The 16,637-nt window shown below is 42.0% G+C and overlaps 1 protein-coding gene across 1 annotated transcript in view; it reads left to right on the top strand.

Annotated features, from left to right (window-relative positions):
• The window catches only part of SORCS1 (sortilin related VPS10 domain containing receptor 1), a 554,727-nt gene that overhangs the window by 438,288 nt on the left and 99,802 nt on the right, over positions 1–16,637 (top strand). Inside the window, exons 10-16 of the mRNA XM_022568815.2 lie at positions 707–853; positions 8,582–8,684; positions 8,950–9,026; positions 10,894–10,985; positions 12,267–12,374; positions 14,098–14,215; positions 15,726–15,856. Of these exons, the coding sequence (XP_022424523.2) occupies positions 707–853; positions 8,582–8,684; positions 8,950–9,026; positions 10,894–10,985; positions 12,267–12,374; positions 14,098–14,215; positions 15,726–15,856 (776 nt within the window). The remainder of the gene's footprint in view (positions 1–706; positions 854–8,581; positions 8,685–8,949; positions 9,027–10,893; positions 10,986–12,266; positions 12,375–14,097; positions 14,216–15,725; positions 15,857–16,637) is intronic.

Genomic DNA, 16,637 nt, shown 5'->3' with positions numbered 1-16,637 from the left:
TTTAAAAGCTGTTCTCTTTTGCTCAATGTATTTTGGTAGCTTAATAGAGAGATCTTTTACAGAAAAAGAAGAGTAACAGTAATTGGATCCTGAGTTTTAACTGACCTCTTTTAATTGCCCAAGGCTGTAGGTAGTGCAGTGATTTAGTCATTAAGGGCAGGGGCTGTGAAGCCACAGAGCTCTGGGTTAAAATCTCTGATGCACCACTTACTATCTGTATAACATTAGGCATTGTGACCTTGGGCAAGTCACTTTACCTGAGTGAGCCTTAGTTTCCTCATTTGTGAAACAGAGTAAGTGAGACTTATCCAAAAGGACCATTATAAGAATTAAGTGAGATAGAGTATTTAAGACTATGAGTGCTATGCCTAAAATAAAAGTAACCCCTATTTATTTATCATTTGTCAAGCACAGAACCAACAGCATTAGAGTTTATCTGTAGGCAACAGTAAGCTACTACCAACCTACCTTAGGGGAGATAAGAAGCCTCTATCAAATTTGCATTAAGACCCTCATACCACAAGGGGCACGGGTCTGTTGTCTTCTGTCCCAGGGGGTCATTATACACAAGCGTGACCCTCACCCTCTTTCCTCCAAGACAAGGGCTCACAGCTGAATTTGACAGTCTTTTTTTTTTTTTTTTAAGTAAAACAAATAGATTTCTTCTTAAATTGATGTATTTTTCAGCCATGTCGATTTTTCCCAGGTAGCAGGGATAAAGGGAATGTTCTTGGCTAACAAGAAGATTGACAACCAAGTGAAGACTTTCATCACGTACAACAAAGGCAGAGACTGGCATTTGCTGCAGGCCCCGGACACGGACCTAAGGGGGGACCCTGTGCACTGCTTGCTGGTGAGTCTCCGTATTGGGGCAAAATGTCCCACACGGTGAGGGCTGGAGATGGAGGTTCGCCAAGCAGAGGAACATATTTCCAGGGCTTCTTGCTCAGCTGATGAACAGAAGGGGACAGGGAAGGGTGTGAAGGCAGTGTGTAGGAAAGAAGCGTAGCTCTGCCCCTTGTGATTGGACCAAAGTGATAAGAGAACATGAGTAAGTTTCTTGCTCATTTTAAGGATGTTCAGTTGATGCCCAATTTCTGATGAGGACCTCATATTGTAGTTTAAGGGAGAGTATGATAGTTTCCATCTGTGGTGGGGAAACATACCCTTACTTTCCTGGGAATAACCTGTTTTGGATCTAATGATACATAAATTCAGCTGTAGAATTGATGAACTGAATGCAGAATTGTGTAGGTGTAATTTCCAGTAGAGATGTTTATTCATATTTTCAGAGGAATTTATGCCTCAAACCAAGGTAAGAACCACTGATTTAAATCCTTAATCAGTACTCTTTATAATATGTTCCATTCATTTACGTCATTGTATAAAGTTGGTGTTGGTAAACCATGGCCTGTGGGGCAAATCGGGCCCACTGCTTGTTTCTTTAAATAAAGTTTTATTGGAATGTAGTCATGCTTATTCATTTATATATTGTCTATGGCTGCTTTTGCTCTACAATGGCAGACTTGAGTAGTCATGACAGAAACTGTACGGTCCACCAATAAGATATTTATTATCTGGCCCTTAAAAACAAAAGTTTGTTGACCCCTGCTTTGAAGTATGGCTTTTTAAAAATTGTCTAACATCTGGGCAATAGGTAGATCAGATCAATGTATTTGTGTATTTGATTATATGATGGTCTCCAAGAGAGGGATCAAAAATGGGTCTTGCCTTCAAGGAGTTTTCTGTCTACCTGAGGGGGAATAGATTAATGAGTGAAAGATTATAAGGTCACATCTCACTCCTCTTAGTAGTTCTGGGGCCTGCCCTGTACTTGACACATGAATAGTTACGAGTGAATGAAGAAGGAGGGGAAGAAGAGATTACTTGTAAAACAAAGAATCATTAAATGCTAATTTCTAGAAAACAATTCCAAAGTTGTATTTAAATGCCTGAAAAGGAGAGACCAGTCTGTAAAGCTAGAGGAGACACCTCTTAGTTTTAGTAAGAAGGGCTTGATTTATATCAATATTCCCACCCGTCATACAATCTCAACTTTAATGTTTTGCACACTCAGCGTGCTTCCTTCTGTCCCATGAAGTCTGAGCAGTCACTTTGCAGGTGCATCTCCTACAGCTGTAGGCGGGTCACCCTCCCAGTCGAGAAGATGCCAGCAGCCATAGCTTGACCTTATTAGTTGCAGAGGATATCGCAGTTGTCACCACGCATCAGGGGAAGCAGTTTGAAATTCAGCCTCCCACTCAGCTTCTGTCCTTATTACTGGCAACTTACGGAGGTGGAGTGTGGGGGAAAGCCATTTGTTAGAGCAAGTACACAAATCCAGTTACAGAGTAAGTAAATGTAACAGTCACTTACTGAATGCCTACTCTATACAAGACATGCTTCAGTAGCCTTTTAAAGACATGCCCACCTTCCTCCTTCAGCAGTTCCACACTGGAGCAATGTGGTATTTTAGCCAAAGATGCATGAGATGCACCAGTGTCTTAACGTGGTCCTCCATCCCATCATGTGTTTTGGTGATTGAACGTCCATGAGCGAGAATTAACCATATCACCTGAAGAGGCTTTCCTGGGTGCTCTGGCATCATAAATGGGCCATTAGAAATGCCTCTTACACAGAGCACTTTGGGAGGTGTTCTTGGCTCCACCCCCAGCCCAGCGTTAGGAAGTCTTGCTGCTGTGCCTCTGAATTATAAATGCAGTATCAGCTCACATCCCCATCTCGGCTGGGACCATCCTAATATAAGCCACCATCATTCTTCCCTTCCCCTTTCCTTCATGGGAACAGTGACAGGCTGTTCCTCCTGTCTCTACCTGGCAATCTCGTCTCTCCATAGCAGCCAATGCAACCTTTTTTTTAATACAACTTTACTGAGTTGAAACATGCATACATAAAAAGTACGCATTTTTAAGAATTCAGTGATAAATCTTGACAAATGTATAGACCCGTTACCACAGTCAAGACAGAACATTTTCATCACCCTAAAACATTGCTTTGTGCCTCTTCACAGGCACTATCCACACCCTTGGCCCCTAGACAGCCTCTGATCTGCTTTCTTTCAGGAGAGATTAGATTGCTCTTTTCTAAAATTTTATGTAAATGGTATCAACCTGAGCTTTAAAAATCAGAGCATGTCCCTCCTACACTTAACCTTCTAATGACTTTCTAATTCAGGTGGAATGAAATTCAGATACTTAACATGGCCTGCAAGATTCCACAGGTCTGGCCCCTGTCTGTTTCTCCTGCCTGGTCTCCAGACTTTCCTTCCTTCCTTCTGTATAGGCCACAGTGGGGGAGAAGGGCGCACCTTTCCATACCATTAGCTCACCGCCCTCATTTGTGTCCCAGGCTCTGCCTCTGCTGTTATATCTCTTAAAATGCCCCTCTCCTAGTGTGTTTTTTTCTTGGCATTCAGACCTTTGCTTGATTACCTTCATCTCGGAGAGCTTCCTCGAGCATTCTCTGAAGTTGCACTTGGTCCAGTCTTTTTTATTGGTGACCTTCCTCACTCTCTTAAATCAGCACATGCATTTGGTGACTTGCTTGTCCACCTTCCCCCACGCACTGTGAGCTCCATGAGCATAGGGACTGTGGCTGTCTTTTTGGTCATTCCAAAGAACTAGCTCAAGAATCATACTTGACACATGGTAGGTGCTCAACACATCTATTGTTGAGGGTGTTGTCTTTGAAGCAGACACGCCAGGGATAATAGACGTTTGAGTTTCATATTTGGACTTTAGTGGGAGCCTTTCCTTGCCATTAATAGTCACACTGAAAGATTTGTCATAATATCCACCTTCTGAAGCTCATGGGCATCAGTTGACCCCAAAGTTGACCAAATCAGTAGAAGCTCGTTAGGATTGAGGAAAGAGGAATTAATGAGACATGGATGTATGGTACCCAAGAGTCTTTTGACCTTCCTCCCCCATTAACCCTGTTGTTTAATGTAGTTTTAATCTGAGCTTTAGAAAACAGCAGTAGGGTGAGGAGAGGAAAAATGAAAGAAGGAAGGGGAAACCACAATAATTTTATAAAACTCTGCCAAGGCACACAATAGGAAAGAAAATCTTTGAGCTCCAGGAGACCCAGACTGTTAAAACCTTCCTCAGGCTTGGGAGCTGGTAGCAGAGAGGAGACAAAAAGTGATTTTTAGATTGTGAATACTTGGAAAGTGACAGTGTCACCGAAAGCACAGCCTAGTGATTAGAAAAGAGATTTTTTTTTTCCAGCAGGGCTATTACAAATGTGGAACAGGTTCAGAATTGCAGCCCCAAATGGAATGTTCCTGGTAAAATGTATTCTATAGAAATAAGACATCCAGGGTAATTTGAGGCTGTATTTTTAGGACTTTTAGAGTGATTGCCTGGAGGGTTCAGCAGGGATTTCTTTCCTCTGAAGACTGCATTGTACAATTAGATGGGGTGTTACAGGCCATGGTCCACCTGACTCCAGAACCTCAGGCTTGGGCTCCCGAGAGGCGAGATGTGAGCTGAGCCTGTGACAAATCCTCAGGCCCTGAGGGGAAGCATAGTGTTTCATGGAGAGAGGCCGTGACTTCTTCGTGGATTCATTTAGTAGTTTCCTACTGGAGCTAAGCAGCCAGCTACCCCAGGAGACTCTCGATTCTGCTTCCCCCGCCTTTGTACTGGCTGTGACTCTCCATGTTCTGCTGAATTGGAGCAGTGCTGAATGCCCCATACCCAGCCAACTGGCCCAGAGACCTCCCTCTACTTTGCCATTGACTCCTTACTAAAAATCAAATGGATTCCATGCTCCAACTCAGGATCAGAAACTGCACAAATGTGTGTGTAGGATGTGGATTTGAGGAATACTTTTTGGGAGCCTACCTGCTGCCGTATTTATGAAAGCTCTAAGCTGGCTTTTCAGTACAGTATTCAGATTAGGAGCCTTCGGGTTAAAGGTACCATGAAGATGAGATGTAAAGGCTATTAATTCAGAGATTAGGGGTAAAGAGGAAGTGAAATGAGAAGCCGGTTGGCTCTCAGATACGGAACAGTGTTTTAGGTTGATTGATTTCATGGCGGGGGAATGTCTTGCATCATTTAGTACTTCTCCACTGGCCACTCACAGTGCTAGGAAGACAGCAGCTCAGCTCGTTCATGGATCAGTTGAATTCAACAGGCATTTACTGAACACCTGCAAGGGCCAGAAGATTTTGTTGGTTAAAATAAGAAATAAAAGAATAAGGCAGAAGAAAGGTAATTGGAGCCTAGAGGTCCACGATGGGCTTTGAGAGTTTGTGAACTCCCTGAATTTGAATGCAAAGCTCTGTGTGTGTGCTTCCTTTGTGTGCTTTTTCTTGGGAGAGAGCTCTCAATTTGCATCAGATTCTTAAACTCCGTACTTGACCCCGAAAAGATTAAAGACTAAGGATCTAGTTGCTCCGAGTATTGACCAACTGATGATCACCCCATGCCCCTGGACGATGCGTGAGTCAGGACAGCAGGCAGCTTCCAAACATGTATGCTGGTCCCTCCATTCTTGGTAGGTCAGCTATTAGGTCATGGTGGTTTCAGTGTACAGTTCTGTTATGTTTTTAATATGAAAAGTCAAGGGAAATAGAGAAAGGTCTTTGGGATAAGCTGTGTTTTAACTCATACTGAATTGGAGATAACTCTGGAAAGATGTTCGGATATTCAGTATATGTTCGCTAATGGGAGAGAAGGCGGCAGGAAGGCAGGGGTGGACAGAGTGCCTCCTGCCTGGGAAAAATGTGCCTAAGAATTGGAGAACCTTGTCTTGTGTTTTCCAGGAGTTTGCTATGGCCTGATAGCCATTATAACAACCCCTGTATTAATCTTCGGTGACTTAATTTTGATAAATGTCTCAAGCTGTTCAAGTATAAAAGTTTAAAAGAAGTGAATGTGAATCACTTAACATTGTTTTTCTGTAAACACTGATGTGAACTGTATAACTTCCTTGAAAAAAATGGAAGAAAGGAGAAAAAAAGCCACAGAATATTTTGCTTGTACCAGTTGGGGGCAATCCAGTACTACAAATGTGAGAGTGGAGAAAAAAAGTCCACGAAAAAGATCATTTCTGATGTTGCTGCTACTGCATGAACTGGTGTCTTTTCTTCCCAAATTAATTTATCTTAGGCCTCTGAAAGCCAGAGCAACAGAGCAGTGTTGAAACGGCTAATTGAAAATGCCCTCTTTCTCTTGTAATGGCAAGTGGCCTCTATCAAATAATCCTTGGGTCAGGTGGCAAATTAGGTTCACAATCTTCCAGACTCCAGGGTGATGAAGTACGTGGCCAGTGGCTGGCTCAAGACTGCAGCCTGGGTGCTCCCTGGGCCAGGGATGTCCTGCTCTGTTGGGGGGTACAAAAGGCCCTCCACTAAGCCCATATGTCTAGGTATAATCCCCAAGTAGTGATCACTGTTTTGAATGCCATGGAGATCCTCACATTATTTTGATGATGTGGTTTATATGTGAGCCCATGTACTTCTGGCATTGTTCTGAGTAAAACGGTAAAGTAAGGTCTTTCGTGTCCTAACTTGAAAGTGTTGCTTGATATTTCAAGTGTTTATTGACTGTCTTTTTTAGATTCTATGTGAGGTTTTACAGAAGATGCAAAGTAGTACTTGATGTTTCCTCTTTATTTGTAGAGTATCTCTCTTAGGGGGATAAAACTGCATACCTCAAATAGATGATCCAGGATTGTATGGTAAAATCAACTGTGGTACATCCGAGAAGGAGATCCTGACAGGCCGCAGTTGTCAGGAAAATTTTCATGGAACAATGTGTGACACCTCTGCTTTCTCCTTTCTCAGCATCTGCCTGAGTGTTGGTCAGCACTGCCCTGGGGCCTCTACAACATACAGTACCCACTCTAGTCTTCCCCTCTGACAAAAGGAAGCCAAGTTTTTGGGTCTGATTGTTTCTTCTTATAGGGGTGGTCTTCTTACTCTTATGGAACGTTGTAGAGTAAAAATTCCTTTTTTGAACGCTTTACATGAAATTTTCATGCAAAACCAATAATTTATTACGATCATCATTCCTTTTTTTTTTTTTTTTTTTGCGGTATGTGGGCCTCTCACTCTTGTGGCCTCTCCCGTTGCGGACGTGCAGGCTCAGTGGCCATGGCTTACGGGCCCAGCCGCTCCGTGGCATATGGGATCTTCCCGGACCGGGGCACGAACCCGTGTCCCCTGCATCGGCAGGCGGACTCTCAACCACTGCGCCACCAGGGAAGCCCCGATCATCATTCCTTGAGAGTTTACTCTCTGTGTTGGCAGTGAGGAAAAGACCCTATTATGAGCCACTGTTTTATTTCAGCGGTGTTTTGACTGCTTTTATTCCTGATTTTCATTTTTAGTTTGTCATTTACTGTGTCCCATATACGTGTAATCATTGTATCTCTGTAGCGCTCTGAATACCTGCTGGCTGAGACTTACAGAGCCGAATGAAAGTAATAACAGAGATACATTGGTGATTCCAAAAACTCAAGTCTATAAGATTAGAAAATAATCTTCCTGAGAGTTGAAAAGAGATGTGGGTTCAGACACAAACTTGTAGTTTTTGACAACTCAGTACAAGAACTATTTTAAATGAAATTTGTATAAGATTTATTATCCCGTTTTTAAAAACTGTTGCATGTCTTAATCTGAGAAGTTGATCGAGATTTTTACACACAAACAAGTCCCTTAAATTTTTATTTAAGTTGTTATTACTAGTGCATTTTGTCTATAAGAATGACATTTATATCGAATAACACTGGGTCGGTTAATACCCTGACACAGACGCTATGTCAGTTGTCTGGTGGATGTCAGGACAGTTTCACACGTCATACGGCTTCTTCTGTAGAGCTGAGACCAAGGTTTCAAGTGTCTAAGAGATGCCAAGTGACTTCTTCAAAGCCCTCCCAGCCTGGCCAAACTTTCTTTCCAATGTCATATATCATTTCTCCTCATTGGTCTTACCTGACTGTTGTATTACAGCTCAGTTCTTCTGTTTCTTTTCCTCATTATTGATCTTACTTAGGCCTGAAATGTCCTTTATCCTCCTGAACATCTCATGTGCAGTTCATATCCTACCCACCTTTGCCTCAGGCACCATTTTTTCCTGGAAATTCCCTTCATCCAAAGTTGGGCATAGGCTCGTCATCCTCTAGAATTTCATATTTTGTCTGTACTGATCTCATGGCTATTAAAATATTCTCTTTTGATAATCAATAGAAGGATCTTAAATTATATACTCCTTAGGTGGCAGAGACCAAACTTTAGTCACTGTAACTCTTTCATAAGCTACACCACGTGTTTTACAGATAAAGTGCTAAAATGTTTGTTGAATGGCCAAATGGCAATTATATCAGTAGATTAGACTTAAAATGAAGGTGCTCTCTCCTTCACCAACTTGGCAGCTGTTTTATACTTAGTGGCACCAGATATTTGTGGAATGAAAGATGGGTGAATGGATGGGTTCGTAGATAGGTGGATAGATGGGATGGTTGGATGAATGGCGGGTGCTCTGAATCTGAGCTTTAAATGAACATTTAAATGATGTGCTTTTATGACCCTCATTTCTCCTTTTCTCAGCCCTATTGCTCACTACACCTTCACCTTAAGGTCTCTGAGAATCCCTACACATCAGGGATCATTGCCAGCCGAGACACAGCTCCCAGCATCATAGTGGCTTCAGGTAAGAAGCTTGCCTGGTTTGCTCACTGCTGTAAATTGTATTTATTTTAACAAGTTAGATATCTGAGCTTGGAACTTAACGAGCAAGTTAAAATTTTTTTGAAAGGCACCTAAGCCATTGACCCTGAGGCAAGTATGGTGAAAAACCCTGCTCAGATATAATGTTTGCAGTCTAAATCCATCTCGGGCAATGTACACTGCCAGCATAGTCCATTGTTAGCTTTTGCAAAAAGTTCCCTTCACTGATGGTGATGTGCTCTCTCCAGGTAACATAGGTTCTGAGCTGTCAGACAGCGACATCAGCATGTTTGTCTCTTCAGATGCAGGGAACACTTGGAGGCAGGTAAGAAAGTATCCTGGGTCTGGTTACTGAAGTTTAAATGTTATAAAAATTCTCCAGCTTGGTTCAATTCTGGGAACTTATTCAGCCACACATAAATCCTAAAGCTTATCAATGTGTTTCTTTTCCTTTTTGTTTTATGAATGTCTTTCAAAATGTTTTGAGCTTAAGTAAACATTTATGAAATTTGATTTCTTTGTTTGATAAAAATGACCCTTTATCCCACCGTATATGTGGGAAAGTTTATAAGTGACAATGAAACCAAATTAGATATGACTGAATTTTTCCCATGAAATGAAAACTAAAATTCTGGGGAGTTTATTATGTAGGGAACGTGAAGCCTGGAAGAGAGATTATATACCTAACACCGGGTTACCTCCATAAATTCCCCTTGCCTTGAAGTCAGAAACGAGGGGAATGCAGTGATATAGAAATAACCATTACCCAGGTGGTATTCTGAGATGTTTAAAGCTCATGGGCAAAAGACAGAATAATAACCATCAGGGTGCATATGTTAGGGAAAGTAGAAATGGAATTACTTTCAACCAATGTGTTTAGCTTAAATGCTTCCTCTTTCTTCTGAATGAAAATTAGATACTCCCAGGTTATAAAACAGGCACTTAATGAGGTTTAGGAGTCATAAAAAGATATGTGCCTAATGCATGGTTGTTACACTTCAATAAATATGTGTTAATAAGCCACTGACATTTAATTATCATACGGTAACTAGCACCTTAAATTGAAATCTAATGCACAGGTAATCACACAGCAACAAGAACACTGCTTTAAATTTTAGACAGAGATATCCATGTTATGGTCTCGTTACCATTTCCTAGCTTCATAGATCTGCACTGCAATTCACGTGCTTTGAGAAGAGTGGGGCAGGAAAGAAACTTGCTTAAGAAACTCCGGGGCTTTTGATCTTGGAGATATATAGGAGCTATATAATGGACTATTAAGGTTCCTATGGACAATAGAGAGCCAGGGTGTCTTTTTTTTTTTTTTCCTTCTAACATCCCAAACAAAGCAAAGAAGCCTCTCCTATAGTCCTGGGAAACATCTTGGGTATAAGAAGTAAACAAAGGGGAAACAATGATGTCTATAGTGTAACCAAAGACAAGGCTATACTAACAGTGTGACTGTGAGAAAACAGTACGCATCTTGTGTGGAGAGGACTTAGAAATTGTTTTCAGCCGGTCTCCATTTGACCTCAGATTCATCTCTCCACATATGGGGAGAGACCCAATGACACACGTACCCAAAGATAGATTTCATTTTGATCAGACTTTATGACTACAACTACTTTATGACTACTGTTGAGTTGAACAAGAACATCTGCCCCCCGTAATACCTGGAAACTTTGAAATAATTACATCTGGAAAGGGCACTGTTACGCTGCAAGTCCCAGCGCCGTCAGTTCCCACCTGCATGGCCTTAGGCGAGTCACCACTTCTCTCTAAACCTTACCTTTCTCGTCTGTAAAAATGATAATGTTGGAATAAAGTATCTCTTATGTTTCTTCCATCTAAAGATGTTATCCAATATGACAATTACCCAATATTTCAACATCATCATAAATGGGACTCAACAGAACTTACCACAAAAAGATGGGATTATAAATATGAATACATAACTCTTAGTTACTTAAGTTTCTCTTGTGGAGCACAAAAAATCATTTTATGTAACACCAGTGGTACATGGAGCCCGCATTGGGAAACATTGTTCATAACTTGCATTTTCCCACAGCTTTGGGGGAACCCAGTTCTGTCATGGAGAGAATTTTTTTCCTCAAATGAAGACTAATTCTCTGAACCCTGGGTGTGTGTGGCTGTGGGTGTGTGTCCCTGTTTGTGTGTTTTTCCTCTTCCAGATCTTTGAAGAAGAGCACAGTGTTTTGTATCTAGATCAAGGTGGAGTCCTGGTTGCTATGAAGCATACGTCTCTCCCGATTCGACATCTCTGGTAATGAGTCATGCACCTTGATGGTTCTGCACAGCTAAGACCAGTCTAAGTCGGGCTGTCAGACCGTGATCTTGCTTGTAGTAAATTGTCAAGGTCTGCTAGAACGTAACTTATACCTTTGCTTTACCGCAATAAGAAGGAAGAGGAAAGGAGAGAGAGAGAGGGAGAGGGGAAGAGAAAGGGAGCTTGATTCTGCCTTTTAGAGAGGAACCGTATTATGGTTTTCAAATGTGACAGCCCCCTGCCCCCGCCAGTACCTCCGGTACCTTATTCTTTCAGTACAGTCATGGGTAGAATGGTTAGCAAGGATAATCTCTGAATAGCTTAATTTCTTGCAACCAGCTTTCCCAAATAACATCTCCTGGAGTTTAATATTTGCATTCACTATGTGCATTCTGCACAGAGATCAGCAGTTCATGACACTTCTGCTCTGATCTCATTTCTCCTGATCCTACTTCCTTAGCTTCCTTTTGGGGGCAGTGATATTCTGCAACTCTCCCTGTAGGTCTTCCACAGATGGACGGACATTCAAGGCTTAACTTCCAGAGGGGTTTCCAATAAACGCTTTCATCTGTGTTTTTGAAAATGGCTGTCTCCACAGGCGGGCTGTTCAAAGTCAAAGGCTTGATTTTCCCTCCACTGTTGGTTACTTTGCTGACGAAAGGGAAAGTTGCAGAAATAAGAGAAATAGAGGCTTAGCTTGGGGGAAGACATCCTAGAGAAAGGCAGAGCAAAGGAAACATCCTGTGTGACCATCTGAGTTGCAGAGTTTTCTCTTACTTTCAAGAGTCTGTCCTTCTGCACCAATTTACTCAGTGAGTCAACCAGGATTTGTAACAATGTAAGAAGGATACCACTAAGGGTTTGATCACATAGATGTGGCTGGTTCAAGTCCGTCTCAGTGGGTCTCATAACGGCCATTGTTCTCAGAATCACCTGTAAGACTCGCTGCTAAATTGTAACGAGGTTTTGGAGAGGGTCACATTGAACTCTAAGGCCTAATAAAATATCCAAATTAAAAAAAATCCTATCAGAGACTTATTATCATTCCCGTTTCATGCAGCTCTCCCCTTATTGATGTTATAATACATCTGGGTCCCAAATCGCTTGGCTAACTGTATATCTACCTTCTGATGTAATTAAGAACACTTATTCATATAAAAGGCTCACTTTGACAATGCCCCAGGTACTTCTAAAACGTATTCTCCCTGGTTGGTAGTATCCTTTCTTGGAAAGGATTTTTCTTTTGAGATCCGATGACTTATTTTTTTCTGTCATTAGGTTAAGTTTTGATGAAGGGAGATCTTGGAGCAAATACAGTTTCACATCTATTCCACTTTTTGTGGATGGAGTTCTGGGTGAGCCTGGGGAAGAGACTCTAATCATGACGTAAGTGGAAACTATGATGTCTTCTAGTCTAAGTATAGATCCAGAAACATGTTGTTTTTAGATAAGCCTGTTCACATTGCTACTGTCAGGTTTGAAACTGCTAGCAAAGGCAGTACATCTGACTTCATGATTCCACAGCAAAGAGGAAAGAATAATGTGGGCTTCCATTCTCTTGGCTCTTTACTAGCAATTAGGAGACCCACGCTGAGGGCTGGCAGCAAAATGGTACAGCCTGTTTCTTCCTCTACTGAGCGGGCTTAGGGAAATGAGAAGTGATTATTTCAAGAGAAAATAAAGCTATCAATTAAAAACTTTAATAATAAACATGCTTGATATACAGAAAATGACAGGCACGTAAGAGTGATTTTCACTTTAAGGCAGAACGCAGAGCTTGGTGAAAACCCCACAAAGGATGTTATTTTCCCCTGGCTCTTTACCTAACCCAATGGTGAGGCATATTAGGGAAACCACGAGAACAGTCTGTTCTTGGGGAAATTGCATTTATACTCATTCTTGTCTGGAAAGTGATGATCATTAATTTGTGAAAGACTTGATTAATGGCTCGACTGCCTCTGGGTTTCAAAACATGAGCTTTGAATTTGAAATATGAAACTGTGATTTTTCCTTCTCCTGGAAAATTGGACATGAAAAACAGAGAGGGAAGATTTTAAAGCAGTTGATCCTGTCGGCAGTGAAAAATTTTAAATCAAAGTGAATAGCTGGTACGTTTTCTAATTTTTTCTCCCTACTCCTTTTTTTTAACAATAGAAAAGAGCAACAAAAATTTAATATGCCTAATAGCTACATTTTGCCCACGGTAAACATAGCTGGATTAGCAATTTGTCTTCATTCAGTTTTCATGTTTGCAAGACACAGATGAAAAAAAGTTGATTGAAAAGGCTACTTTGTGGCTTTTATTTATATCGACAATAGGTGATTTAAACACTTCATTAAATAGCTGAGTCTCTCTGAGTGAGGAGAATAGAATGCAGAGTAGGAAGTAGTTATAACTCCTCAGCCTTGCTGCCCACTTTCCCTTGGGACTGGTGGGAAGGTAAAATAGCATAGAAACCATGGGAACGATGTACTCTAGCAAGAGAACCTAGAGGTATAATCTTGGACCGCAAAGAAGGCAGTGTCTACGGTTTTCTCAATTTTTTTTGGTTGTGTTTTTTTTGGTCAACCATTCTTGTTGTACAATATATAAAAGTGGGCTTTTAAGTCAAACACCCTGGGTTCTGACTCTACCAGTTCTTAGTGATTTGACTTTGGTTTTTGCATGTTAACAAAATTCGTTGAGCCTCAGGTTACCGACAAGTGAAGTGGAGCCAATAATAGCAACCCTCCTCAGAAATGCGTGTGGGGATCAAGTGATGTGTAATATCAAATGTAATATGCTGGGCCTTCCCTGGTGGCGCAGTGGTTGAGAGTCCGCCTGCCGATGCAGGGAACGTGCGTTCGTCCCCCGGTCTGGGAGGGTCCCACATGCCGCGGAGCGGCTGGGCCCGTGAGCCATGGCCGCCGGGCCTGTGCGTCCGGAGCCTGTGCTCCGCAACGGGACAGACCACAACAGTGAGAGGCCCGCGTACCGCAAAAAAAAAAAAAAAAAAAAGATGTAATATGCTTAGCGGTGTGCTAACCTCATAGCAAACATTCAGTAAATGGCGTATAACTGTCAGCATTGCTGTTATTGTGATTATTTTTATCGTCATGAACTCTGCAGAGTGTTTGGACACTTCAGCCACCGCTCTGAATGGCAGCTGGTCAAAGTGGACTACAAGTCCATTTTCGATAGACGCTGTGCTGAGGAAGACTACAGACCCTGGCAGCTGCACAGCCAGGTAGGAGGGAGGGAGCTGAGGTTGAGTCCTGGGTGGGAGGCGTGGAGAGTACTGGGGGGAAGCAAGTCATTAAAGTGTAGGAATTGGGGTTCTCTGGGCAAAAATTGTCCATCTGGTGCTTTCTCATGTGTTTTGTGTGCCACAGCAGTGAACAAACTCAACATTTATAGCTTGTTGTCAAGTGACTTCTGTTTTTATTGTACTAGGATATAATGAGATAAAATTCAAATGTGCTTGGCTAAGACTTACAACTCAGAATGAAATACCAACTCAGCATGGAGATCCAAGCATAATTTATCTGAGCGTGTCATCTGGCTGCAGGGTATGGGGGCAAGGGTGAGGAAAGGCTGTTCAGTTTTATCTGGCAATGCAAACAGAAACATGAAATAACAAAGTTATGCTGCATGAGCGGTGCCAATAAAATTCTTCCTCCCCACTGCTATGCTTCCCTGGGATTAGGTAGCGCTTCTTGCCTCCTTCCAAGGTACTTGTGATATAAGGATGCAGAATTATTAATAGGAAAATTTCCTTCATCCTGGCCCCTCTGCTACCCCGCTCATATCAGAATGCTTGGCTGAAAGCATCTCTCCTTCGACTTCCCAAGGCAGAACTCATTCTGCCGGCCTCTCAAAGCACATGGTAGAGGCCCTTGCTTGCAAAGCCATCACCATATTCAGAGCGTGACACATCATATACCCCAAACCTAGACTAAATCATATAATTACATGTAGATGTGTAATGCAGCTGGTTAAAGTGAGTTTGCTCAAGAAAGACAGTGCAGACTAGCTTAGACAAAACTCCGTCTGGTCCTTCAGACACACACACAGAGAGCTGGGTTTGACAGTGGGAGCTACATCAGCTAGAATCACCCACTCTCCTCGGAGGCTCAACAATCAAAGGGTCGCTCATTTACGTAACTGATGTTTCCCCCTTTGGAGTGCACACACATTGGGGTATTCAAAGCTTTTATTTATCTTGTGGAGAAACACCGAATTTAGTGCTCTTGCTTATCTGGTAGATGGATATAAAATCAGTGCTATAAAGTTGTGTGGGCAGAGGCATAATAAATCAAGGCAAAATGGACCTTTATGTTTCTTAGCAATATTCTTCTTTCATATGCTCATAAATGACCAAATGTATACATTTTTTATTACAGAAGAATTGAACTTAATTACTACAAATTTTTTTGGCCATACACTGTTGCAGGTTGTCTTAGTTATCTGTGTGCCCCTCATAGCACTGTACTTAATACCTTGCCAAGTAAAGATTTGCTGAATACATAGAGTTCTGGACTTCCGGACACACCCTCAGTGCTTCTTAGGATTGCCTTTATCATCATGTTCTGTGATAGGGCTCTAGAATCGAAAAGGAAATGCTGTTAGCACAAAGCAGACTGCGTATGTCTACATTACACCTAAGGTTTGAGACCATCTCCCGGAACTGTCCTGATGTGGAGTAGGGAAGGTCCAAGCTATGTGCCCGACTGCATGAGATTCTTGTCTCCTTACAGGGGGAAGCATGCATCATGGGAGCGAAAAGGATATATAAGAAGAGAAAATCAGAGCGGAAATGTATGCAAGGGAAATATGCAGGAGCTATGGAGTCTGAACCCTGTGTCTGCACAGAGGCTGATTTTGACTGGTGAGCTTGTACTGTTATCCCATAGAGTCGTCTAGTATTTCAGACCCACGTGGGCCTTAATGAAAGCTTAGATATCAAATAATAGTAACATGCATAGATCCAAGTGACAAGCCTACATTCATGTGAAATTACCACTTGGGGACATCATGGCTTACTAGCTATGTGCGTGTGTATATGGAAAAACCAGGGGTTTCTTTAGACTTAAGGAGGGCTCAGAAGATGGCTGGTAATTATCTTCATATATTTGACAGATCTCAGGACAAAAAGAGAGACTAGATAGACCCTGAGTTTCCTCATACAGCAACACTGAAAACAATAAGTGGACGTTTCAGGGAGCGAACATATTTGTGCTCAAGATAAAAGCCTTTCTAGAATCTAGGGTTCCTGGTAGTGGAACAGTGATCGTGTAGGGCAGTAAATTGTCTATACCTGGATGTTTTCAATCAGTGGTTAGCTGACTATTGCTTGTGACGCCCATGGAAGACTTTTCTGAATTCAGCGCAAGAATGGAATCACTGGTATTGCCGTCTGTGGCTTTGTGAACCCAGCGGTAAGAGAGACTTCTTCCTTTACCAGGATTAAGCTAGTTTAAACTGGAAAAGTACTAAGACATTGAGAAGTTAAATATACTCAGAGTGCCACAGTGTTCTTTCTGGAGCATTAGTTAAGCAGAAAGCTAGCTTGTGGGTCCAGTGATGCCCTTGCTTTGTTCTGGTTTTGACGTTCAGATGAGGTTGAAATATGGCTGAGGATAAGTAGGTGGTAACTCCGTTGATCATGT

Source organism: Delphinapterus leucas, chromosome 16 (genome assembly GCF_059928025.1).
Source record: "Delphinapterus leucas isolate spDelLeu-1000000601 "Yukka" chromosome 16, BTC_Dleu_Yukka2, whole genome shotgun sequence".
NCBI lineage: Eukaryota > Metazoa > Chordata > Mammalia > Artiodactyla > Monodontidae > Delphinapterus > Delphinapterus leucas.
Note: the sequence above shows the minus strand (reverse complement) of the source record. Positions and strands in the feature narration are given on the sequence as shown.